The sequence below is a fragment of the Mixophyes fleayi genome, chromosome 10, assembly GCF_038048845.1.
Source record: "Mixophyes fleayi isolate aMixFle1 chromosome 10, aMixFle1.hap1, whole genome shotgun sequence".
Classification (NCBI taxonomy): Eukaryota; Metazoa; Chordata; class Amphibia; order Anura; family Limnodynastidae; genus Mixophyes; species Mixophyes fleayi.
Genome location: NC_134411.1, coordinates 99,156,286 through 99,182,798, shown reverse-complemented (window position 1 = coordinate 99,182,798; position 26,513 = coordinate 99,156,286). Strand labels below are relative to the sequence as shown.

At 43.4% G+C, this 26,513-nt stretch overlaps 1 protein-coding gene across 1 annotated transcript; it reads left to right on the top strand.

Annotated features, from left to right (window-relative positions):
- Positions 1 to 2,632: 2,632 nt before the first annotated feature.
- N4BP1 (NEDD4 binding protein 1) lies at positions 2,633 to 17,091 on the top strand. The gene is made up of 8 exons (XM_075189259.1): positions 2,633 to 2,746; positions 4,600 to 4,907; positions 5,829 to 7,318; positions 11,288 to 11,418; positions 11,815 to 11,911; positions 12,794 to 12,901; positions 13,669 to 13,776; positions 15,599 to 17,091. The coding sequence occupies exons 2-8, from the start codon at positions 4,650 to 4,652 to the stop codon at positions 15,930 to 15,932; spliced, it is 2,526 nt and encodes an 841-aa protein (XP_075045360.1). The 5' UTR covers positions 2,633 to 2,746; positions 4,600 to 4,649; the 3' UTR covers positions 15,933 to 17,091.
- The last annotated feature ends 9,422 nt before the right edge of the window (positions 17,092 to 26,513 follow it).

Genomic DNA, 26,513 nt, shown 5'->3' with positions numbered 1-26,513 from the left:
CACCCTCTCCCGGAAACTTGTTTCCGAGAGTTGGCAAGTATGGTTTTAATAGGTAAAAAAAAAGCACATATGTGCAAAATGCCAAAATATGGTAACAAACATGTTCTAACGCTTCCGCCATCTCCGGCTCAATACCTATATTTTTCCTTCTGAACGAACATGCCCAATTGATATCCCCTCTTATAAGTGCATCTTGTGATGCTGGAACACATCTATGATGTCAGGCCCTTATCTATTGATAACTCGATTAGGGGAAGATTTATTAAACCTGCTAAAAAGTCAAGATGGAAGTGTTGCCCATAGCGACCAATCAGATTCTAGCTATCATTTATCTCATACATTCCAGAACATGCTAGCTAGAATCTGATTGGTCGCTGTGGACAACGCCTCCGATTTTCCATTTTAGGTTTAATACATCTACCCCTTAGTCTGTTCTTTGCTGTTTGAGCTAACGGTCGTCTTAGCATTTTGTTGCGTTTCCGCATTATTCTGTCAGACCTTCTGACAGGAGAAGTAAAATGGGGAAACACGTAACTACAAGTTCTTTACCACTATACAATAATATGTTTTCCCGTCATTAGGAGACTGGAATTTTTCTAGGGCAGTTTAATCATTAAAAGCAAAAGTTTCAGCGGTTGAGCTACAACAATTTTTCTTTTGTACCAGTTTAAGTGATCGTGTTTCCATTTAGTGTCTGTGATAAGAGACTGTATGTAAAAATAGAACCCGATTTTCTGGTCTGCACGTGCAGGAAGAATGAGTTAAAATTAACACCATGTCATAAGTTCATGAGTCAGCGTAAACATCAACTGGGCAATTCCCACTGACAAACCTGCATAAGGCATCTGGTTTAGATGCCTTTACATACCTTGCAATGTACAGACACCATAATGTTCCCAATACCAAAGCAGATCTAGGTGCCTAGGATAGTGACCAAATCTATGTCTAATTGACACCTCCCAGAATTTATCCAGGCAAAAAAACATAAACCCAATCCTTGATCCAAGCAATTCATCATGCCCCCAGTTCACCCCAAAATGACTATAATCCACCCAACCACATTCAATTTATAAAGCGCCCCACCCACTTTCATGTAAAACATGCACCTTTTTGGTCTGCTAATCGGGACCATTGATTGGTTTGCTTGTCTGATGACAGCTCATGTCAAGGAACAATAATTGTCTTCCCACATTCCCCCACAAAGCGGGTGCAAAGGGTAGAAGGAGGATAGAGGGAGAGGGCAATGCTGAGAAAATATGACTGAAAGAGTTAACGGCTAGCAGGGCTGTAACTAGGGCTGTGCGATAGGGGCGACTGCCCAGGGCGCAACTTTGAAGGGGGGAGCGCAATTTTGGAATATTGTAGGTTAACTTGGTTAAAATTGAGGGCTGCGGGGGCGGCATTTGTCTTTCTCGCCCCAGGCGCTAGAATTATAACTTACGGCTCTGACGGCTAGATTATCTTTGTATAAGATGTGAGGATGAGCAGTTTTGGTTTACAAAAAATTAATTAGTTCAGTGGCTTGTAAGATACACAACCACTCTTTTGTTATTTGTTAAAATTCAAGGTCTAATAAGGTTTATAGATAAAGAACCTGCTCGGCAGCAGTATTGTTGAAATATCATTATACCCACATTTAATGTATTTTCTCTAGTTTGTTTAGCCTTGAGATATGTACTTGTTATTTGTAGGCATAATGCCATATATTATATGCTTGCACGATTGTGATGTGTCTACGTGATCTGAACTCCATAAACTGAGGTGTTTATGTATGCATGGAATTTTCCAGAAATATAAGGGAAAGGGGGGGGGGGGAATGGAGCACCATTACTCATTTTAAAATGTTGGCGTCTACATTGGATAGGCTATAGTAAAAAGGTGGGTTTTGAGAAAGTGCTTGAAAGAGTGAAGGTTGAGGAAGGGTCTGATCAGGCGGGGTATTGTGCAGCACAGAAGTCTTGGAGGTGGAAATGAGAGGTGAGTATAAGAGAGGAGAAGAGGCCCAGGTTAAAGGCAGATAAAGGCATTTTTCCTGTCTGCATTTCTATAATTTTTTTATACATGAGGGCAGCATAGTGGCTTAGTGGTTAGCACTTCTGCCTCACAGCACTGGGGTAATGAGTTTGATTCCGACCATGTCCTTATCTGTGAGGAGTTTGTATGTTCTTCCCGTGTTTGCGTGGGTTTCCTCCGGGTGCTCCGGTTTCCTCCCACACTACAAAAACAGATGGTAGGTTACTGTACAGCGCTATGGAGTTAGTGGCACTATATAAATAAATAATTGATGATGATGATACATGTGGTTTTCAATCATCTGTTTAGAAAGCAAACCAGAAGGTAACATTACCTGTGCTGCCGTTAAGTAAGACATCCCTTTAATTGCAATTGACACCAACTATTTAAAATGAATATACTTTAGGCCAACTTCTGTCCAGTACACTGATTGATTGACTCAGCATGGGTCACCTGTTTTATCACTTTCCAGCACAGACATTACGACTTGTCATCATACTTCATGTATCTGCCGTCCTCCATTTTCCCGGAGACCACGGCACATTGTAGTACAGTAAAAGCTGCAGTAGCGGCGACTCTATGTTGCCCCCTAGTGATTAGAGGCGTTATACGGTGACGTCATACGTCCGGGAACCCGGAAGTGTTTAAATAGTAACTGTTAGTTTATTTCTGTTGCTGGCAGATCAGTGCGGAGACGGGAGCTCCAGGACCGGCGGGGACCCTGCATGGCCGTGTGAGTAACCCCTCACCACTGTGCTCCCAGACCCCCACCCAGAGACTGGTACCCCCCCACCACTGTGCTCCCAGACCCCCACCCAGAGACTGGTACCCCCCCCCCCCACCACTGTGCTCCCAGACCCCCACCCAGAGACTGGTACCCCCCCCCCACCACTGTGCTTCCAGACCCCCACCCCGAGACTGGTACCCCCCACCACTGTGCTCCCGGACCCCACCCAGAGACTGGTACCTTTATCACTCACAGCTCCTGGACCCAATCCAGAGACTGGCCTCCCTCACCACTTGCTGACCCCCACTACTTAAAGCTCCCAAGCCCCCACCCAGAGACTGGTACCTTTATCACTCACTGCCCCCGGACTATTTACCACACACTGCTCCTGGCCCCCCATCCAGAGACTGGTCTCCCCACCCAGAGACTGGCCCCCCTATCACTCACTGCTTCTGGACCCCACCTAGAGACTTCCCCCCCCCCCCCCCCCCCCCATCACTTCTCCTGGCCCCCCATCCACAGACTGCCCCCCTATCACTCACTGCTCCTGGACCCCCACCTGGGAGACTGGCCCCCCTATCACTCACTGCTCCTGGACCCCCACCCGGAGACTGGCCCCCCCTATCACTCACTGCTCCTGGAACCCCACCTGGAGACTGCCCCCCCCCCTATCACTCACTGCTCCTGGAACCCCACCTGGAGACTGGCCCCCCCTATTACTCACTGCTCCTGGAACCCCACCTGGAGACTGCACCCACACACACTGCCCTTACCACCCCTCCTCCTGCATTGACCAAACTTCCCTATCGATTCCTACCCCTAGATCCAGAGACTGACCTGCCACTCACTGTCCCCTGACCCCCACCCAGAGACTGATCTCCTGCTCACTGCCCCTATACCCGGAGACTGTCCCCCCAGGCTCATGTCTTTTATTTATTTTAATCCTATACTGGCAAAGAATACAAAAGAACATTAGTTTATGTATTTTATAGAAATCTACACTTTACTAGTTTTAAATGTCTATTTATACCCTGTGCGACAAGATGTATTTACATTTAATTATTTTACTGTTTTCTTCTAGAGCTGTTGTCATACGTACTTTAGTGCACAACACGAAGTACATAGTATTTAACTTTTTTTTTTTTGATTGGTCAGGAGGATTCCACCACACCTTTTAAAATACCCCCCCCCCCCCCCCCCAACCCAAACAAGTAAAAAGGATCTAACAACATAAATCTCCCATCGGTGATTGTTTATCTGATAACCTTATTTATTACCTAGAAATATCCTGATCTAAGTTATACCTTTTTAATATTAATTTTATATTTTTATATTGGGTACTTGTACAAAATATTATCAATTATAGTTTATATTAGCAAGAAGTAGATGTCTGTCACGCTTCTTAAGCAAACATGCTTTCTGAGGTCCATTTCGGTGTCATTCATTTTATTTTACTTTTTGGTGAAATATTATCATCAGTAATAAAACTAGTAAATGTCTAGGCTGAATAGTTAAAATATGTACTTGGATTTGATCTGTTTTTTGTCTTTTTCCAAGCGGTTTCCACATTTGGACTGGTCCATTCCTCAAGTCATGCAATTTGTAACACTTCCCATTAGTCCTTCTAGATTGTAAGCTCTGCAGTCATACCTTTTTGTTAAGAAGTGTTCCTGTATTGGTATCGGTGTGTGTTTGCCCCCTGTTGTAGAGCTCTAGGGATTACATTGTCACTTGATAAATAAGGAATGATAAATATAGAACTAAGCTGAATTTTTACCACCTCTATATTAATGTCTAGTGTCTGCTTCTTTCTGGTACAAGCGATAAGTTGGAGCATTCTGAATAATATAATTTTGCAGGTCCGCAGTGTTCAGTATGACTAGGGTCCCAGACTGACCGTTCACGAGGGATGGCTAACGTCCCTGGACAAAGCAGGCCAGAAGATGGGATCCTCAGCGAAGATCTGGTAGATGAATTCACTGCCCCCGGGGACCAGAGGAACCTGCTAGAGCGAAATCGTGCCCTGGTCCAGGCTTTGTACCCAGTGCAGTTTACTGTTCTGGGGTCTTTGGAAAACTTCCACTGCAAGGACCGGGAAGTGAGGGAAAACCCAGGCCGGATCTGGCTGCAACTTAAGGGCAAAAGAGAGGTTGTGCTCGTGGCAAAGGTACCGTGTCTATAAAAAGCAACTCCCTTCCCTGTCTATATAATAATAGAGCATTGGGGAAACCAGGCCACAAACCTGTCAGTTCATCAGCTGGTATTTACTGTAGTTTCCCTTTGAGGAAATAGGTGAAGTTTAACATGAAGTGTGAAGGTTCACATTCCTCATTCGCACAGAACTGGAACATGGGGCTCTGCCTGTTTTCTTAAGTGTTATTTTTAATCATAGGTATGTACTAACTATATCTTATTGAGGCATGCAAATAAAGATATAGCTTCTCCTGGTATGTGTTTACTGTTTAGGTGTGGTTTGTGTTCTTACCTTTCAAGATGGGTAAATTCCCACGCGGTCCAGTTTGAAAGACGACCTTTATGACACGTGCATCTAAATTGGACTTCTCCATGGGACCAGTACTGTGCACAGGCCAAACTAAGAGGCACCATTAGTGTGATTGGCCGGTAACTGTACCCACTGGCAAATCGGTCACTTGGCGAGAGGGTTTTAAGGAAATCCACTCAGCATTTGATTGGTTGATAAGACGATCATCAGGATTGCGTTTTCAGTCCCACATGTGCATCAATTTGTGGCCAGTTGGATCTATATTTGGGAGCTTTACTTGGGTATAATAATAAGGCCAAACATCACACTTCCTTGTGAGATCCACATCCTGACATGCCTCTGTAGGATTAAATTAATTTAGGGTGAAATAAGTCCAGGGGGGAAGGGAGAGGCTGTCGGAGGAGTATAGGGAATGTCGGGGAATCGGGGCATGAGGTGGACTGACATAGACATTGCACATTATATGTGTTTAAAGGTTGATTAATGCACTATATGACATATTCTCTGTGCAGCGCTGCGTAATATGATTGGATCTATGTAAATAAACCGTAATCGTATTAATGCCACTTTTTTTTTCTGTTGTAGGAATATGTCAAAGGTCTCTGTGAACCTGAGATGGAGGAGAAGGAACCCTACCCTAAAGAGATGCATTGCATCTTCGCCGGCGCCCAGAGTATTTTCCTCAACCGCCTGATGACGGACACTAGCGCCAACATCACCGTGTTGGAGATCGGGATGCTTAGCATTAAAGGAAGAACGGAACCGGTCGTCATGGCTCAGAGTCGCATCCAGCAGTTTGTTAGGCTTTTCCAAAACAATGAAAGTTTACCCCATGAGAGGGAGCCAGAAGTGAAACGGAGGTTTAAACGTTTCGTGGAAGTCCGCGCTGATTATTATACAATGGATTTATTAATACTGCCCAGTGCGTTAAAGGAGGAGCTGCTGAGTCTCACGTCGAGTGACCTCTGTTTGTCAATACACGATGACCTGGATCTTGAGATAAGCATGGTAAATTCCAGGATTAAAGACCAGGTCCATAGCGGTCAGGACTCTGACCAGTCTAGAACGAACAGACGGACCCCGGTGACTGAGCTGACAAACCAGCTGGACTCTGTGTTTTCTAGTGTTCCAGAGAGCAAGCCAAACCACGCGTGCATCCCGTTTTCCCACCTGGATAGATCGTCTACCAAGAGGAGAAGCTCGGAGAACGAAGACAGATGTCCGAAGAAGCAGTTCTCCGTGGAATGTATACAAGTCGATGGGCCCGTCGTCAGAAGTGCCGGCACATCTGACGTCCCGATTATCGACTTACTCTCGGAGTCCAGCAACATGGACGATTCAATAATACTTCTAGACGATCAGGACGTTGTTAGCGAGGAAACGGAATACAAAATTCTTGTAAACTTTTTTAAGACTATGGGATATTCCCAGGGTGTGGTTGAAAAGGTTATTGGTGAGCTTGGACAATCGGAGGAACCATTGAAGCTTCTCGAAGAAATAGAAAAGGAGAGCAAGAAGCTGTCCGCACCCCTGAGCCGCTCGGAGGACAGCACCGGGATTAAGAAATATACTAAAGTCCTTTCCATGGCCAAAACAGAGTCTCAACCCCAGCAGGAGGTTACCATAGAACCAAATGTCTGTGCTGTGTTACCCATTGACACACGTCTTTCAAAGTCTTCTTCAAGGATGTCCAATCACGTAGCTAGTGCAGGATTGATGTCTCAAAGACTGGAGGCAGAAAGGACTGTAACCAAAAATATTAGTTTTATACCAAGAGGAACGTCAAGTCCTCCACGTGTAACTTCAGAAAAGCCAGGACCATCAAACCTCCTTCCGGTTAAAATTACAAAGCAGGCCCCCGTCAAACCCTCTATTGTAAATCCTATCGCAAACCCCATGCCTGTTGGGAAAAACCCTGCGCCGTACGATAGACGAGCCAAAAACGAGCCGTCTGTGACGGGAGTACAAATATTCCTTAATGCGATTAAAGCGCCGTACCGACTCGAGCTGAAAAACGAGCCGGGAAATGGAGATCTTAAGCACGTCATTATCGATGGAAGCAATGTTGCAATGAGGTCAGTATTGTGCTTGGTTATTTGCACGTGTGTTTTGGAAACAGATAGCAAACCGTTCCTGTGTCATACCTACTGAGGCGCATAGAGGATAATAACTCGGTGCTGAGTGCAGTGGAAACTTCTGTGTTTCTGAGTCAAATTAGTAGATAAAATTGAAGAGGGGTGTTGTCATCATTATATGGTTTAAGGCAGAAACTCGAGAAATATCGAAAGTAAAACTTAGGGCAGACTGAGACAATTTTAAATAAACGAGTCCTGTCGTATTTATGTCCCAGACATCAGAACAAGACATCCTGTGAAACTTCTACGAAGAAGCTCAACTTGTGATCTGTTTAACAGTCCTGTAGATTGGTCCCCATTGGGGGGTTTGGGGATTTTTGTGGGCTTTCTCTGTAAAGGTTCTGTAAAAGATGGGGATCGCTCAAATAGCAGAGAACACCTGATTTTCTGACTATTTATATTCACGTGACTCATCGTCCAAGGTATAATTTGAAATACATCGGGCACCTTTGCATCCAATCATTGGGAACAGGTAATGGCATTGTGGTGCAGAAAATGGTCATCTCCACCTTGTGCCTCAGTGATGTCACTGATTCCTAATGATTTGGTTGGCTACGGTGTCTCGGGCAGACTGGTTCAGCCCACTAAATGGCTGATTTTAAAGATCAGGCGCAAATTCTAATAAGTGTTGTTAAACGTTTGGTGCTAGAATTAATAAGCAACAATACTGTAATGAATTCTTAATAAAATATATATATATATATATATATATATATATATATATATATATATATATATATATATATATTATTTTTTTTTGAGGGCATGTTTACTTTATTTTAGACTTACCCCTTCCCCAGTGCTGGGAATCCACCTGATGAAATGAAAGTAGGCGTCAGCCGCACCTTTCTTTAGATTACTAGTCCTGTAATCATCTGCTGAGATAAGAATGGTCTGTTTCTTGACAATGTGATCTGTACCATATGTTATATGGACATTATTAGTCACCTAGTAATACCTGCCCTATATAATGGGGGAGAACACCGGGTGTCCTCACATATAAACGACAGGAGTTATGTTCTCCGTTAAGCTGCTAAACATATGCAGATTTGTTTCTGACAATCTGGTGGTTTTTGGATACATTGGGTGACAACAGAGATGCAAAATATAGTCCGTCCTGTCAGGTTTGAAAGCCGTGTGTACAGGTGACCGCATAGGGCTGTCCTAGATGTGTAATAAAAGATAAACTAATATCATCATCATTTATTTATATAGCGCCAACATATTCCGTAGCGCTTTACAATTGGGGACAAACATAATAAACTAATAAACAAACTGGGTAAAACAGACAAAGAGGTGAGAAGGCCCTGCTCGCAAGCTTACAATCTATGGGACAATGGGCGTTTGATACATTAGGTTAAGTCTACATTTTGCATTTCGGCCCAGCCAGACTGCAAAGGTAAAAGTGACTCATAAGCTAAATGATCCCGTCACACAACAATGTTGGTCCGTGGGTTGTCTTACGTGAAATTGTGTAACAGGTGGTAATAGGGTAATGTAGTGAGGTTAAGAGGGTGGCCGAGGAATATTATAAGCTTGTCTGAAGACGTAGGTTTTTAGAGAACGCTTGAAAGTTTGTAGACCAGAGGAAAGTCTTACTGTGCGAGGAAGAGAATTCCACAAAGTGGGTGCAGCCTGAAAAAAGTCCTGTAACCGGGAATGGGAGGATGTGATGAGAGTGGAAGAGACGCAGATCTTGTGCAGAACGGAGTTGCCGAGTTGGGAGATATTTTGAGACAAGAGAGGAGATGTGTGTTGGTGCAGCTTTGTTGATGGCTTTGTAGCTTAGTAAAAGTATTTTATATTGGATTCGGTAGAAAACGGGCAACAGGTGTAGAGACATACAGAGTGATTCAGCAGAGGAATAGTGATTTCCAAGGGAAATCTATCTTGCCGCTGCATGCAAACTAGATTGTAGGGGTTTGAGTCTGTTTTGCGGAAGACCTTCTAGATGTAGAAGGATCTGGACACAACAAGACTTCGGAAGCACCGTACACTGCTCACCCTCCGAAGCATTATGTACCCAGATACTGGGGGGTGTGAGGCAGGAGAGAGGACCCTCTGAGATATCCATCTAGCTCAGGATCTGAATAATATGTGGGCAGCTTATTGTAAGACTTCCCGGACCTTTCAAACTAGTTTTTACTTCGCTTCCTGCACAATATTGAATTTATCTGCCTAACTGGTTTAATATTTCGGGGTCCTGTTGGCCTGTGTGTTTTTTGCAGGGTTCTGTATATGAAGTCCCTTTTGTCTCTATATTTGCATTTGATGACTTTCACTGTACGTCTTTACTGTGTTTAATGACTGAATTGTTGTACAGCTGACACACGTGTTAAGGTTTTATGACCCATCTGTCTTGTTATCTGTTCCCACTCTCGGTGAATCAGCAATGTAAATTCTCAGAAAGTAATGCAGAGTGTACGGCTTTGTCAGTAAGGTTACTCATGTGTTACACGTGAACCGGTCCCCAGAAACCAGCGAGATTTATCAGTTTCTATAATAGCTTCATTCAGAAAGCTGAATATTGTGGTGACGACGGGTTTCGGGAAACATAGGTCTGAGGTTACATAAGAGTTTTACACCACGCTGAGGGAATTGAATGTTTCTGTGTCACAAGACTGTTCTGTAATGATCCGGGGAAGTCACTAATGAGGGATCCAGTACTTTGGTCATGGGATATGGTACCATCTGATGCCAGGCATCCAATCAGGTGAAAGTGTGTGACCAGGCTCTAGACCAGTGGTTCCCAAACTTTTGCAGTTCGCGGCACCCTTAGAGTCTCCAAATTTTTTCAAGGCACCCCTCCAAAATATTTATTGAGCAGTCCTGTTTTAGAAGTAGTTGGGTCAAAAAATTGTAATAAGTATTAAGGTCAGGACAGAAATACTTATTTAGTTGTATGCAAAAATGCCCCCTCTGCATCCAGACACTCTGCCCTCAGGCACTCTGTCCCCTCTGCATCCAGACACACTGCCCCCTCTGCATCCAGACACACTGCCCTCTCTCACACTGCCCCCTCTGCCCTCTGTCACGCTGTCCCCCCTCCTCTGCCCTCACTCACGTTGTCCCCCCTCCTCTGCCCTCACTCACGTTGTCCCCCCTCCTCTGCCCTCACGTTGTCCCCCCTCCTCTGCCCTCACGCTGTCCCCCCTCCTCTGCCCTCACTCACGCTGTCCCCCCTCCTCTGCCCTCACTCACGCTGTCCCCCCTCCTCTGCCCTCACTCACGCTGTCCCCCCTCCTCTGCCCTCACTCACGCTGTCCCCCCTCCTCTGCCCTCACTCACGCTGTCCCCCCTCCTCTGCCCTCACTCACGCTGTCCCCCCTCCTCTGCCCTCACTCACGCTGTCCCCCCTCCTCTGCCCTCACTCACGCTGTCCCCCCTCCTCTGCCCTCACTCACGCTGTCCCCCCTCCTCTGCCCTCACGCTGTCCCCCCTCCTCTGCCCTCACTCACGCTGTCCCCTTCTACGCTGTGTCCCCCTCCATTGCCCCTGTTACCCTCCTCTGTCCTGGTGTGCCCCGCTGTCACGCTCCCTCTCATTCCTCTGCCGCGCGCCAGCCATAGAATAAAAAGAATGAACACAGAAACTTACCAATCTGTCGGGCGCCGGGACCCAGCAGACTCTCTCCCGCAGCAACTTGTTACTGACATCGATATTCAGTGACAGCTGCGGGAGAGAGGAGTCTGCTGGGTACCGGCGCCCGACAGATTGGTAAGTTTCTGTGTTCTTTCTTTTTTTCAATGCTTGGCCCGCGGCACCCCAGTGACAGCGCCACGGCACCCCTGGGAGCCGCGGCGCACAGTTTGGGAACCGCCGCTCTAGACCATTAGAAGATGTAGGAGATGTTTTAATTGAAATGTGTTTTCCCTCCATTTAATAACTCTCTATTCCTACTCCTACCAGCCACGGCTTGCAGAGGTTCTTCTCCTGTCGAGGAATTGCAATAGCTGTTGAATATTTCTGGAAAAAAGGCCACAGAAAAATCACTGTCTTTGTCCCACAGTGGAGAACGAAGCGAGATCCTAACATCACAGGTAACGCCGAGATCTTCTCATTTCATTCTCACACCGTGTGTGCTCCCATCTGCCATCTATATCCATTTATTTATTGTTTTGTGGCACCGGGTGATCCCGTTGTTATCTCGTCAGATGTCCGGGAATAACATGGTAATTACCATATATTGAAGACAGAGCAAACAAGACTACGTACATCCAATCGGCATATATGGGATAAGGTCTCTCCCAGTTAGTAAACGGTTATTTAATGATTATTGTTTGGAATCTCTGACTGAGCAAGACTGAATCTAACAGATCATGCATTCATCTCATATATGTAATAGTAATCTGTTTACACTAGACGGGCAGCTAGGAATATAATGAACAATATTATTTGTAGCTGTCATTCCTAACCTGCCCTCTCCTTTCATACAGAGCAGCACTTCCTACAGCAGCTGGAGGAGCTCGGGCTGTTGTCTTTCACCCCCGCCCGGACCGTGCTGGGATCCCGAATTGTATCACACGATGACAGGTCTGCCGCCCTCGTACTTTGCGATGATGATATGGAACGTTAGTGGCCTGTAATGGCTGTTGCTAAATACATTGCTGCTAGCTGATATGTTTTTCAAAACATACTTTATATCATCCAGGCAGAACCTCCCCTGCTCACTGCCCTTGGATACGTCACGTCTCACCTCTGCTCTTTGTATCAGAGAATGTGGCTGCAAGTTTCCTTTAGAGTGATTTGAAGGTTTATCATTTACATTGGCACCAGTGTAAACCATTACGTCACTGAGTAAATATCTGTTACTAATGCCGGTGTAATTGCAAATCATTTAACATGAACAGCAGATGGATATTGTTTGACACTGGCATATAGCAGAATCTGGAAACAAGTAATTCCTCTCCTCCTACGATGCCACCGTATCTGTCTTCGGTTTCATTTAGAATTCATTTTTAGCATTCAAAAATATTATTTTTATGTTTTAGAATGCAGATACAATGATTTCTGTCTGTGTGTATAAATCGCATTACTTAAGTCATAGTTTATATTTCCTAGTGGTTGGATTGTTTATACAAGTGGTTTAATTAAATTTGTCCGTCAAATGGAGGAAGAGAGTCTGGGATATTTGTATATAATATACTGAAGTTTCGGAAGCAGACATGAGCTTGGTCTAAGTTTAGCCAATATAAATTATCCCATGGTCTGCAATGTAAATCGCTGTTTACTAGTTGCTTTCTTCAGTTGGGGAGAAGGCCCAGCGTCGCTGCTTAGAGAGAGGTAAATATGAGGGGTTTATAGTACTGATCCAGGCTAGTATAATCCCGTATATCACAGCCCCATATATGATTGTGTTGTATGTGGAGTTTTAATGTCTTTTTTACTTTATTTAAGACCTGTCTTCCTCCGCAGATTCCTCTTACACCTGGCAGACAAAACTGGGGGAATAATCGTCACGAACGACAACCTTCGGGAGTTTGTGGTTGAATCTCCGGTGTGGATGCAAATCATTAAAGAAAGGTCACTTAGTTCGTGGGGGCGGGGGGATATTATACCTCCCATATAGAAGATCACAAATGACTATATGTAAATGTTTCTTAACATTGAGGGGAATCAAAATTCAAGCTGAATCTTGCAATAATTAATTAGAAGAAAATTCTTGGCTTATTATACTTGATGAACCTGTGTGTGTGTGTGTGTGTCAGCCTGTAGGTGTCGCTGTTGCCTATTGCTGGTTGTACACACAATGCACTCTGCAGGTTATCTGAAAGTGCTGTAGCTCAACATCAGGCGACCTGCGTTTCAGTAATAAGATTATGCAAATGTGCTGTAATGTGTAGAAATGTATCAGTTTGTCTAACTTGCACTTATCAGAGTTTTTACATCCAGCTGGTTACTATAGTTACATGACATCTGATATTTGCACAATTATATTAAACAAGTCTCTTTTTTTTTCTTTTTTAAAATAGCTTTTGAATTGTCCCACCATGCAGTGAATGTGTGTGAATATATTATAGAGAAATATGATACTTTTCCCCTAGTAGAAAATATATATGATTATTAATATGTTGGGGTAACTGGTTTTATTTAGCTTGCTTTCTGACCTAGGGTATTATATGTATAGAGATATCACTTATGACGCAGATTTGTCCCTCTAACATGTTTATAGATAGATACAAGGCCCATTCCTAGGAGATCAGTTCTGAACATGGTCTGAACATTGAATCTCTATTCGGATCATGAGATTTTTACGCTGTATTAAGCAATATTTTATATCTTACCCACAGGATATTACAATACACGTTTGCTGGTGACATCTTCATGATCCCAGATGATCCGTTGGGAAGATACGGTCCGAAGTTGGATGATTTTCTCCGCAACCAATCTGAGAACAGGTAAATACAGCTGGTACTTGCATATTGTTTTTGTTCATTGGCGAGAGACTATTTTATTATTCCACTTTGTTTCCTATAAGGACAACAAGGCCATGTAGAAAAGTGTGTGTGGGTGTGTGTCTATAGAACACATGAGGAGAATTTACTAGGAAATTTGGATCTTTGTATAATCTGTACACGGGAGCCGACTGCTCCTAAAATATGTTCTTTGTAATTTACAAATATTCTGAAACTAATCATTTTGTCTCCTTCTCTTTTATTAACATAAGTCTTTATACCTTTTATATACAGCCATTGTATATAAGTGCTGGTTTTCACACGCACACAATATATATCCAATATCTGGTTTGTAGCCTCCAGTTCAGAGTAGTTGTGTACGGATATAACCTGTTCTGTAGAACTTGAAGTCTAAGGACATGACGGAACGGAGCGTGTCTCTATGCGTGTCCTGTGCTACACGTTCAGACGTGTCCAGTAGACTGAATCAGCACGAAGGTGCCCAGTATCGCTGCTTTCACAGAGTGGGAGGAGAAGGGGAGTTTATAGGGCACCTTGTGAATTGTTCTACATGTATCATACAACGTGTGACTTCATCTTTCAGAGGGACGAAGAGACAGAGACCCTATTATTACTGACCACTCCCACTGCGTCCAGACCACCGGACCTTTCAAACCTTAACGTTAAATCCTCCTGTTCTCTTATTAGCAAATTCTCTTCTATGTTTGTTTCTTTTTATAGGATTGTAAAATACTGAAATAAAATATTGTGCTATTGGTTCTGATTATTTTACACCATTAGCTATCTGTATGGTTTAGTATTCAGTCTTGGACCATTTATTAGACGGCACACTTGATGTGATTTTAATTCTCTGTGTGTAGTCATCATCAACATTTATTTATATAGTGCCTGCACATTCTGTAGGGGAATTTCTATAATTTCCCTAATTTGGGACACACATTAATAAGATAATACTGGGTATTACATACAAATCTCTTTAAAGGGGATGTTGATCCTTCGGTGGCTTTAGGACAGTGTCTTATTAGGCTGCTCCGTATTGGATGGATCACTGCGTTCTTGTAATCGGTAGCGCCCTGGACATGGGGCCTGGTCTATTATCGGGGGAGGCTTCTGGAGATCGTTAACACTGAGCTAGAACAGACAGAATCCTAGAAACCTCTAGTGAGGTTAGAGAGCAGCTGGTGCCAGAAATAGATCCGGCCAAGGTGGAGAGGGGACAGTGAAAGTGGAAATTGTGGTCGGGTGACCTCATGTTCGGTGGGTTCAGAACAGGATAATCTTCTCTGTTGGTTTCTTGTTCAAACACACAAACTAAATCTCAATGTATAAAACATTTATGTGTTAAGTCTGTTTCTGGGCGAAGTCATTACATTCTATATAAAAGAATGGGTGGCCTCGGCATAGTACTGAGGCGATAAAGGCATTTGCTAGATGTTAGAAGACGTTATTAGGTGGTTACATGCGCTGAAGCTGCAGGGGGGAAAGTTTGTGACAAATCCGCTGCAATAGAATATACATTTGCTCTGACAAAGAGCAGCAAGAGGGTGGTGGGAGGAGAAGGTAACATGAGATTGTATCTGTGATAAAGTATATTAAAGAAAAGTATTGTGTTATATCCACTATGTATTCATTGTGCAGAACTTTTATTTCACACTTTAAAATAGCAATAACCTCATTAAAACAGGAATCAAAGTTAGAGTGTGAATAGCTGTGAAATTACACTGTTTGTACAGTCTAGTTTTATACATGCTTATGACTATAATTGTGAATAACGTGTGCTATTTTTTTTTTTTTTCCCCCTCAGAATTCTTCCCCTCTATCCGTCAGATAGTGGGGTATTTTTCCCAAGCCAGGACGCCACTTTCCCAAAGATGGTGGCAGCCAATGTCGATCACGGCCATCCTAGATTTTTCCCGCCCAAAGAGACAAGACCCCCGTTCAGTTTGGCGATGCAGAACATACTCCGCCCCCGAGCTGTTACTCCGCCCCAGAGGAGTTATCACGAGACCTTATCCTTAAAAGACTCTCTGTTAAAGATCTTTCCTGAGTCAGAACAAAGAGAGAAGATCAACCGGGTCTTGTCTGCACATCCCTACATGAGGGATCTCAATGCATTGTCAGCCATGATCCTTGACTGATGTCCTCTACACTGCAGTTATGTTTTTATGTCGCGTCCTGGCTTTGTGTGCGGTCTGATCTGGCCCCAGTTCCTCAGTTTTATTAAAGCTTTCCTCTCCTTGTGTGCCCTTCCTGCTACGTCTTGTTTGGATCCGTCGCTTTACACCGAAGAGGCCAATGTTTTGAGTGCTGAACCAACTTCAGGACCTTGTTCCTTGGTGATATCAGGTTCAGCCCACAGAAAGTCCCCTCCCCTGCGTGTAAGCGATGGGTCTAATTCAGGCCTGTCCAACCTGTGGCCCTCCAGATGTTGTGAAACTACAAGTCCCAGCATGCCCTTCCAGCTATCAACAGGTTGTCTACTGGCAAAGCATGCTGGGGTTTGTAGTTTCACAACACCTGGAGGGCCGCAGGTTGGACAGGCCTGGTCTAATTTAAGTGCAAATGTTTGTGTTACGTAAACGTGGTCTCTGGGAATATCCTTCTGTGTAACAACTCGTCACAGTTGGGTGACATAAGAAGTGATAGTAACTATGATTTAAATTGACTTCAGGTGGCGAAATTGTTGTTTTTTTTTATTTTTTTCATTTTACCTAAAAGTACAGAGGGACATTTTCTTTTCTAAGTTTAAAAAAAAAAAAAATTGGCGTTTTATAGAAAATATCTATTTTGAGTTTTCTTAGTTTGGTTTTTTTCAGCAGAAGCTGGGCTGGATATTTACCATCCATTATAAGCCTACATTATTTATGTATTTAAAAATATGAAGATGTCACTTTGTTTGGACTTGTTTCTGGGCTGCGAGAAATGCAACATAAGTCAGAACGCGTATTTAGTTAGGAGTGACAATGGTTCACGGCGTACAACGCGCAGGTTTCAAGATTTTGTAAAAAAAAAAAATGTGCACGCAGTGGTATCACTGTGTCCGACTTGTATGTATGCTTTATTCTTATATTGTTTTTATTCAGAGTATTTTTTTTAGGTACTTTAAAAAAAAAAAAAAAAGAAGTTGACAATCCAATCTCAACTCATCCAAATGTAATTCTACTGCAATATATTTTGTTTTATCCCTTTCACATTACAGCGCACAGTAACAGAAAAGATTCAGATTGCAGACAATTAGTACCTGACGACTGTTGATGTATTTTCTGTAATAAAAACACTTCTCACGTTGCAGAATAAGATGTCCAGGGACAGTGTTGTAGTTTCGAGCATTCAAACTACAATCTTTGTTTCACATTCAAATGTTTGTTTTTTTTTTTGCTCAATTCTGAGAGTTTCATAACGTCAGCACTTTGTTAATGTAAGAACCGGTCCGCTGAGACCACTGCGTGAATGGATATAACTTCCTTGATGTAGACCAGGCCTGGCCAACCAATAGCCCTCCAGGTGTTGTGAAACTACAAGTCCCAGCATCCCCTGACAGCTATCTGCTGGCAATGCATGCTGGTGCTTGTAGTTGTCCACTTGTATCTATCACCTTTCCGCTCCCTGGATGTAGGAGCTGTGACGCGCTCCTCACACATTGGTCAACAGTATGTGTTTGTCCATTGCTGTATTCAGAGTTTATTCTAAACTGTAAGGTTTAGGGCGTTGTCCAGATTTAGGTTACTTTAATGTTAAGGGGTAGTTTAAAAAAAAAAAAAGAAAAAGCTATTTTTCAATAAAAAAAATATGTGAAAGAAAAGTTCTTTAAAGTCGTTTTAGTTCTATTACAGCCTCTGTTCACGCCTCCTTCATAATGGCACCTGTTACTCCGGTCCTTGTGGAGCCACAAGCCCCAGCATACCTTGTCCGGCTGTGGGTATCGGCATTCCTTTGGCAGGGCATGCTGGGAATCTCAGATTGCCGATTCAATGACCGGATCTGATAAATCCATTTGGCACTGGGCAAAAACAATTCAGTGTTATCTACATGAACCATACTTTTCAGCTTTGGAGATCACGCTTCTGGGACATCTCCAAGATTGTCCGTGTCTTGGGGACGTGGTCACATTAATTGCGTCATTAGGCCCTGCCCCCTGCTAGACAATACCAATTTTCGTAGCAGGGCAGGGAGTGGACCCAGGATGACGCGATTAGCCGTGCCCCCACCCACTTCACTAACGAAGCAGGCAGGATTCGGGAGGTTGCCCCAAAAATGCGGGAGTCTCCCAGACATTCCGGGAGAGCAACTGTGACATAAAATGTCTAATCCTTCTGCAGTCTCCTCTAGATGGTAATTCTGATATCACAATCTGCTGTATTTAAATGACTCAATATTGGTACACCTATACTGCAACACACTATGAAGCCAATTCTGTGTTTTCCGCGCTACAAGACAATCTAATTTTAGTTTCACGTCATTCTATACTTAATGTGCTGTCACCTCCAACACAGATGGGAAGGGGGGGTGGGGGGGATTGTGAACGTGGGTTTGGAAAGAATTTTATCCAAAACTTTGCATGCTGGGACATGTAGTTCCACAAAGACGTGAAAATATACGAGTGATGGATATTGGAGAGAAACTAAATATTCGTTAATATATTTTTCCAGGACTCTAAGAAGATAAGTAAATGCCCCGTGGATCTGGCGGTTCTTTGCCCCCCTGCACTGCTGTTCATGACAAAAGCTCCCAGACAGGGATTTCCCTCCAGTAATTCTGCTTTCTCTATTTCCGTCTGACCTCCCGGTGACCGGCGTCTGTCTGCCGCTGAGGTTTTACATATATAGATGGAAGTTCCCCTGAAGTTTAGGTTTGGGGAAGTTGAGAACATGTGGTCCTTTGTGTCTGTAGCACCAGGTCTGCCATATAAAGTTTTCAGGGTTTCCTGAAGAGATTGGAGGACACGACATATATACGATTCATAGGATGAGCTTTCACATTACAGGTGTTCTGTTTATCTTTCCCTTCAGGATTATTGCAACCTTCGGACAATTCTGCTTCTTATATACATAATATACCTGTTTTGTATAAATTCAGTCATGGCGGTGATTTAATATATTTGACACACATAGGTTTTTCAGAGTAAATCCTTTATTTTTTTTATTTATTTGATCTCGGGGACTGGTGTCCCAGTATGATGTAATCTCAGAGACTGGCGCCCCATTAGGGTTTGATCTCGGAGACTGGCGCCCCATTAGGGTTTGATCTCGGAGACTGGCGCCCCCGTAGGGTTTGGTCTCTGAGACTGGCACCCCCGGTAAGGTTTGATCTTGGAGACTGGTGCCCCAGTAGGGTTTGATCTCGGAGACTGGCGCCCCATTAGGGTTTGATCTCGGAGACTGGCACCCCCGGTAAGGTTTGATCTTTGAGACTGGTGCCCCAGTAGGGTTTGATCTCGGAGACTGGCGCCCCATTAGGGTTTGATCTCGGAGACTGGCACCCCCGGTAAGGTTTGATCTCAGAGACTGGCGCCCCATTAGGGTTTGATCTCGGAGACTGGTGCCCCATTAGGGTTTGATCTCGGAGACTGGTGCCCCAGTAGGGTTTGATCTTGGAGACTGGTGCCCCATTAGGGTTTGATCTTGGAGACTGGTGCCCCATTAGGGTTTGATCTCGGAGACTGGTGCCCCATTAGGGTTTGATCTCGGAGACTGGCACCCCCGGTAAGGTTTGATCTCAGAGACTGGTGCCCCATTAGGGTTTGATCTCGGAGACTGGCGCCCCAGTAGGGTTTGATCTTGGAGACTGGTGCCCCAGTAGGGTTTGATCTCGGAGACTGGTGCCCCAGTAGGGTTTGATCTCGGAGACTGGCACCCCCGGTAAGGTTTGATCTTGGAGACTGGTGCCCCAGTAGGGTTTGATCTTGGAGACTGGCGCCCCAGTAGGGTTTGATCTTGGAGACTGGTGCCTCAGTAGTATTTGATCTCAGTCTGGTGCCCCAGTAGGGATTGATCTCTGAGAAAGTCCAGAATTTGTGCAGTGATGTACCCTATGCCACAATACAGCAGCTACAGAATGGGGTTGTATACAGAAATATTTTATAGAGTACAGAAATACAATGCCAGCTAGATAGCAATTTGCATCCCTCCTCTTATATTCTATTCCTGATAGCTACTTTGGGGGGAATTCAATTACTACGGTCAAACATTCGCTGATTTTTCCTCGCACCCATTTCTGTAAACATCTTGCGGCCCCGATGTTCTAAGGAACGTTGTGACTCATTGAATTTCCCTTTTTAGTTAAAATATTTTTTTTACACATTACTTATTCATAATGATAGCTCTATTTAAACCAGTGTGTAACCTACAAGGTGTACTTAAATTCATAATCTACTATATAAAAGCCTAGTGGCGTGTGTCTGTGTGTGGAGAAAAAAAAAACAAGCTGCAGCGCCACCTGCTGGGCGAAGTTATACACTGACCTACTAAATTCTTAGTGTGTGTGTAAAAAAAACTCAGAAAGGGCTGAAATTTGGTATACTAAGATGTATTTAATTTGTTAATTGTTAAAAGTGTTTATAAAGATTTTAAAATATATATATATATATATATATATATTTCTTGAAGGAGAAGTGACAGTTGGGAGTGGTTGGTGGTTGCCGGGGGTGACAGTGGGGAGTGGTTGCCGGGGGTGACAGTGGGGAGTGGTTGGTGGTTGCCGGGGGTGACAGAGTGAGAGGAGTGTGATACTCAGGACCGCTGAGAGAGATTCCTGTGTCTGGATAGACATCTGGATAGATGTGGCGATAAAGATGAAGGATGAGGTGATGGAGAAAAATGATGAGGTGGTGACATGTGGACAAAACCACGTTAAAAAAGGGCGCTTACGTCGGGAAGTAACGCTTTTCCCCTGAGGAGGCCTGGGCTAGGCCCAAATGCATGACAAGAACCTTTTTAACACCTTAAGTAGCTTGATTTGACTAGAATGCATGAGTATCATGCACCGGTTAACTTGTAATATAATAATTATATATTCTTTCCCTACCTGTATTCCCCTCTACCTCACCCCCCTGTAGGGGGCGACCCTTTCATAATGGTCTCATCCTGCATAAGCTCCTCGTTATTCTGAATTATCCCTCTGTTGTATATAAGTCAACAATAATAATACTATTAATAGTAGTATTGCACTTATAGTCAGATGAAAGTACACAAGTAGCAGGACACTTATAGGATGTCCTACTTTAATTGCCATGTAAGTGGAATTCTGTTATTGTATCATTTACACTCCTTCCAGAATTAACTATTAGATGGCTGTGAATATTCCCTACAGATGATGCCGCTGTTTTTTTGGATACTTGAAATATTTAATTATTCCTGATTTTAAAGTATAACACTGGAGCGTTTTACCTTGGGTTAAGGAAATACTTTTCTATACCCACAAATGATGCTTCTTCCTCTCAGGACCCCTACAGTATCCGAGTGAGACTTGGCCTTGCACTGAGTTGTAGAAATTGTCCTCTCCTAATTCACCCCCAAGTGCACTGTCACAAGGGCAGAAGGAACATTTGATTAACCCACCAAACCTCATTATAAGGCTAACAGGTTGTGGGCACATTACCCATTTATCCAACTACCAGGGAGAGGAAGGTGGCTCCTGGTAAGTTCCCCGTCATAACAAAGTGTTGGTACTCCCACCCATTTATCTATAGATGTGTCTAATGTCATCATCATCATCATTTATTTATATAGCGCCAACATATTCTGTAGCGCTTTACGATTGGGAATGTCTACATAAAGGTCACCTCTGGGCAGGAAAGCCATAAACTGCTACACCAGAATTTCCCAAATTCAGTCCTCAGGGATCCAAACAGTGCATGTTTTCTACATCTCCTTGTTGCAGCACAGGTGTAGTTATCACTGACTGATACAATGTAACAGATACACAGGTGGTTACTGACTGATACAATGTAACAGATACACAGGTGGTTACTGACTGATACAATGTAACAGACACACAGGTTACTGACTGATACAATGTAACAGACACACAGGTGGTTACTGACTGATACAATGTAACAGACACAGGTGGTTACTGAGTGATACAATGTAACAGATGGTATAATTATATCACTGGGCACCTGGAAACATGCACTGGACTGGATTTGGGAAACACTGGCCCAAAAGTAACATTATTTTCTTTATACAGCACCAACATACTATGTAGCACTGTACGGAGAATTTAGTTTGGTCCCAGCTCCACTGTAGCTAATAATGTAATTTCCATACCAGAGACACGCAAATCTATACACATCAAGACCAATTGCATAGATTGCCAATTGACCTACCAGTATGTTTTTGGACTGTGGGAGGAAACATACAAACTCCGCACAGATAGTGTCCTGGTCAGAATCAAACCCATGGCCCTAGCGCTGTGAGGCTGCAATGCTAACCGCTGTGCCACCCTGCAACAAAATTTAAAACAAGGTTAGGAAATCTGTGGCTCTATTATGGAACCAGAAGTCCCAGCATGCACTGTCCATCAGTAAGGTGCAGGTGGGTGCTCTGAATCTGTTGAGTCATTGCAGAATGTTATAGGCCAGGCTTGGCTAACCAGTGACACTCCAGGTGTTGTGAAACTACAACTCCCAGCATACCCTTCCAGCAATAAGCTGCTATATATTGGCAAATCATGCTGGGGCTTGTAGTTTCACAACACCTGGAGTGCCACAGGTTAGCCAAGCCTGTTATAGGCTATGCAAATTACAACGAGCCATGTATTTCTTTCCTCTACAATATGTATAATTTGACTATACTCAGGCTTGTTTTACTCTGTGATGACCACTGTGGGGCAGTATAACACCACAACGGAGCCTGGTCTCGTTATTCTCTCACAAGACTAATGACCAGATTAGAAAACATGATACTCATAATTTCTTATCTGTGACCCGCATGAAATCTGTCACTGTGTGCTTACACTAATTACCCAGCACTCATCCATGCAGCAATATCTACATCTGATCTGAGAATATCATGTACTTGGATAGTCTATGGAGAAAACAGATGACATAAGAGCTGTTTATATAATATGTCTAAATATTATAAAAGCTTAATAACAAAATAGCCAATATGGAAATGTTCGCAGTGTGAAAAAAACAAGGTTCCTATATTCCTAATCAATGGGGCAGATTCAATTAGCCGCGAGGTGAAACCGGGCATCGCCTCGATGTCTGACCGTGCACATTCTACAACAGGTCTCCCCCCATGTAAATATAGACATCCCCATCTGACCAATAGAAATGCTGCATTACATCACAGGCTGCATTTTATTGGCTCCAACAATACCCTAAAGATTTCTGCAAATCCCAATGATACTAGGATTTCCAGCTCACAATGACAGTACTCCCCAGTTATGCAGAATACAAATATATCTCTTAATGATCAACTTTTTTTTTTTTTAACATGTGAATGATATTTTCTTGGGAGAAATCTGTGTCTCCAGGATTGTGTTGCTGGTCTGTGTAATCTGATCTATAACAATGGTCATATTTCATTTCAAAGTGATTATTGAACCAGTTTGTCAAATCTGCTCTAAAAATCAAATTTGCCATAAATTTGCAAACTTTAGAGAGACTGAAACATTTGAGCCATTCTTACCATGTTTAAGCTTGAATGGCTACTGCGAGTTACGAACTAAGGGCCTGATTCATTAAGGATCTTAAATGAAGAGGTATCTTATTTCAGTCTCCCGGACAAAACCATGTTACAATGCAAGGGGTGCAAATTAGTATTCTGTTTTGCACATCAGTTAAATACTGACTGTTTTTTCATGTAGCACACAAATATCAAATTTCAGTGTACAAATAAGCTATCAAGGACATATACTGAGAATTTCCCTAGAACACAGAACAAGAGAAGTGATACTGTGCAGTTGACCAAGAAATAGTAAAAACAACAGGAAGATACTTCTCTGCAATGAAGTTTTGTACATTGCACAGTATCCCTGCTGTGCCAGCTCCTCTGTAAATATAAGGATGAATTTTCCACTAGGACCACGTTACAGATATCTCTGTGCCAAGCCCGATGCTGACTGTAGTCCCTGATCTTCTGATCCTCGCGCTCATCCCGGAGGCCCCTCTCAGGTTATCTATTGTTGTATTTCCTAGATCCTTGTTTCTTTTACATTTTGTTAAGTTTAAGTCGGATATTTCGGACGCTTCCTAAGTACTGTCGGTAGCACAGAGCGCTTCTCCGTCTGCTACCGGCTCGTGTAATGTAGAAGAATTGTTACCAGGGGGCGATTTCTAAATATAGATCCAGCTATTGACCATACAGTCGTCTAGAAAAATAAGTTATTTTGAAAATGAAAATATAGTAGAAAATATTTAGAGAGTATTCTCCCAGAACAAGTTATGTCGCTCAGATTTGATTTTTGCAGTGGGAATTATATCTAGGATACAATTTGCGATAAGCATCAGTGCAGAATCTTCAATATCGCCCAATATTGATAAATAGACCCCTTAATATTTATTGTGGCAGAGTATTTAAAGCTGCATTATCACCTGGTCTTATTTTGCTTGGTTTATTTAGTTATTTTGTGTGGCAGTCACCATTTATAACGATCTTTGCTATTCCAAATTGACTCGATTTTCTGTCCATTCTTTTATTTGCACTTAGTGTTAAAGTAATAGGAATATACTAATTAATTTAAGCAACAAAGTGTAACCTCAATGGCACCTAAAAGGCAAATGTCTGTTGTGGGAGTAACTGCACAGCAGGAAGCAGCAAGAAGACGAAAGATGGAGCGGGATAAAGCCTGACGACAAACTATGACCGATGACCGAAGAGAAAGCTAACGTGATCGTCATCGCCATGTGTCACGGATCAATGTAGAAATACAGCTAAGGAGCCATGGATAAGGTGAAAAAACAACAATGTTTATTGCTGGAGAGTATGAACAGGTGATCAAATAATGAAATTGCAGAAATTACCAGATGTACGGCAGTTGCAGGTAAATGGGAGGTGAGGGAAGATTCCAGGCAGCATGAATCCAGGAGGAAGTGACCACAGAGTATACCATCAGGATATGACAACAATAACCAGCAATGACTGCTGGGAGAGACAGGTTTAAATGGAACACACCCAGGTGCATGGGATAATGAGTGAACAGAAAGGTTAACTCCTAAAACACAAAAGCAGGCACAATTGCAGCACCTCTGGTTATCAGAGGTACTGCTGCTAACACATAAAATGAAACACAATAATACAGTCCAAAACTCCAGGAGACAGGAGCTGCCAATACAAGCAGCAGGCTGTAAGCAGATCGTTCCACCATGTATATCTGACTCCTCAGCAAACTGCCCGTCACAGAGGAAACAATGGAAGAGAGAACAGGACAGAGGTGATGTCACGTCAACGCCTACAAAGTCAGCGCACAAGATGCCGCGTCATTCTTGGCATCAGTAACTTTGAGGAAACAAATATTAACGCTCATAACTGTGGTCCCAAGAACCCGTATTCATCACCAGACGTATCTTAACATTCGCTACTTGTTGAGTATGGACGTGCGCATACCCGATGTACTTGTGTTTTAAAACGCACATTACTGGTGATTTAGGAAATGACACATTTACCGCCCACAATGCAAATTGCTCCTATATTTGTGCATTTGTGGCGCTACCAATCTAAGCAGTTTAAGGGACACCTAAAACACAGAGCGAGTGATATAACGTCACAGAGCGCTATCCGCCGACATGGGACCAAGGGCGGCCTTAGTCACATGTACCTAGGGCAGCGTGAACTCTACTATAAGTCCTGGCTTTAGTGGGAAATATCTGTACAGATAGGATACAGTTACAATAACAGCCCGGGTATAAATCACAGTGTAAGCGTCACAAAATGTCACTTTACTACCAGCCATCTACTTCCATCTGTGGTGAAACTACACCCAGGAGAAATCTGTCACTTATGTAGAACTGCACCCCAGGGGCATCCTTATGTCAGTGTTTGTTACTGGCAGACGAACCTCAGATAACTAGTGGAGAGAGGGGCCTTATTACTAAACTAATTACAAGAGTGATGCTTAGTGCAAGACTGAGGCAACACTGCTTACATGTTACAGTATGAAAGGTTTAGTATATGGATCAAATGCGTTTCCCTGTACAAACTGCGCCTGTAAAGTGCATTGAAAGTATGCCTCTGAGAATGTGCAAAATTCAAGTTGTCTGCGTGTCTCAGCCAACCAGAGAGAGCCCCTCTACGTCCACTTTCTTCACCCCTTCAATGTAAACCTTGTTTTTGCACGTGGGGGCATAATTATACCGTGCTCACATTGCCGCCCCGACAATATCCCGCGTATATGAATCCGGGATATTGCCGGGTGACAGAGCCTCCCACCCCAACCAATTCCTGGGTCTGCCCAGGGGTCCCTGGCAACATCATAAAAAAGGAGCATTGATTGGCAACTCTCGGGTCGGACTCGGGAATAACCCTGCAAAAGACCCAGGGCATCCAGCCCCGGGTGATGCAAGGGACCCGTTCAAACTCAGCCTCGACCCGGGTCGTCAGGGATCCCCCCGGCAAAAACCCGGGTTTTTGGGGCAGTGTGAACGGGGTATTAGGCACATACAGACCCCTACCTCCAGTCAGTAAGGGATATCCTAATTAACTTAGGTCCTGTCGTCACAAGTAGTGGTGTAGAATAAAAATGTAATAAATGCATTATCTAACTAATAAAGAAGTTTT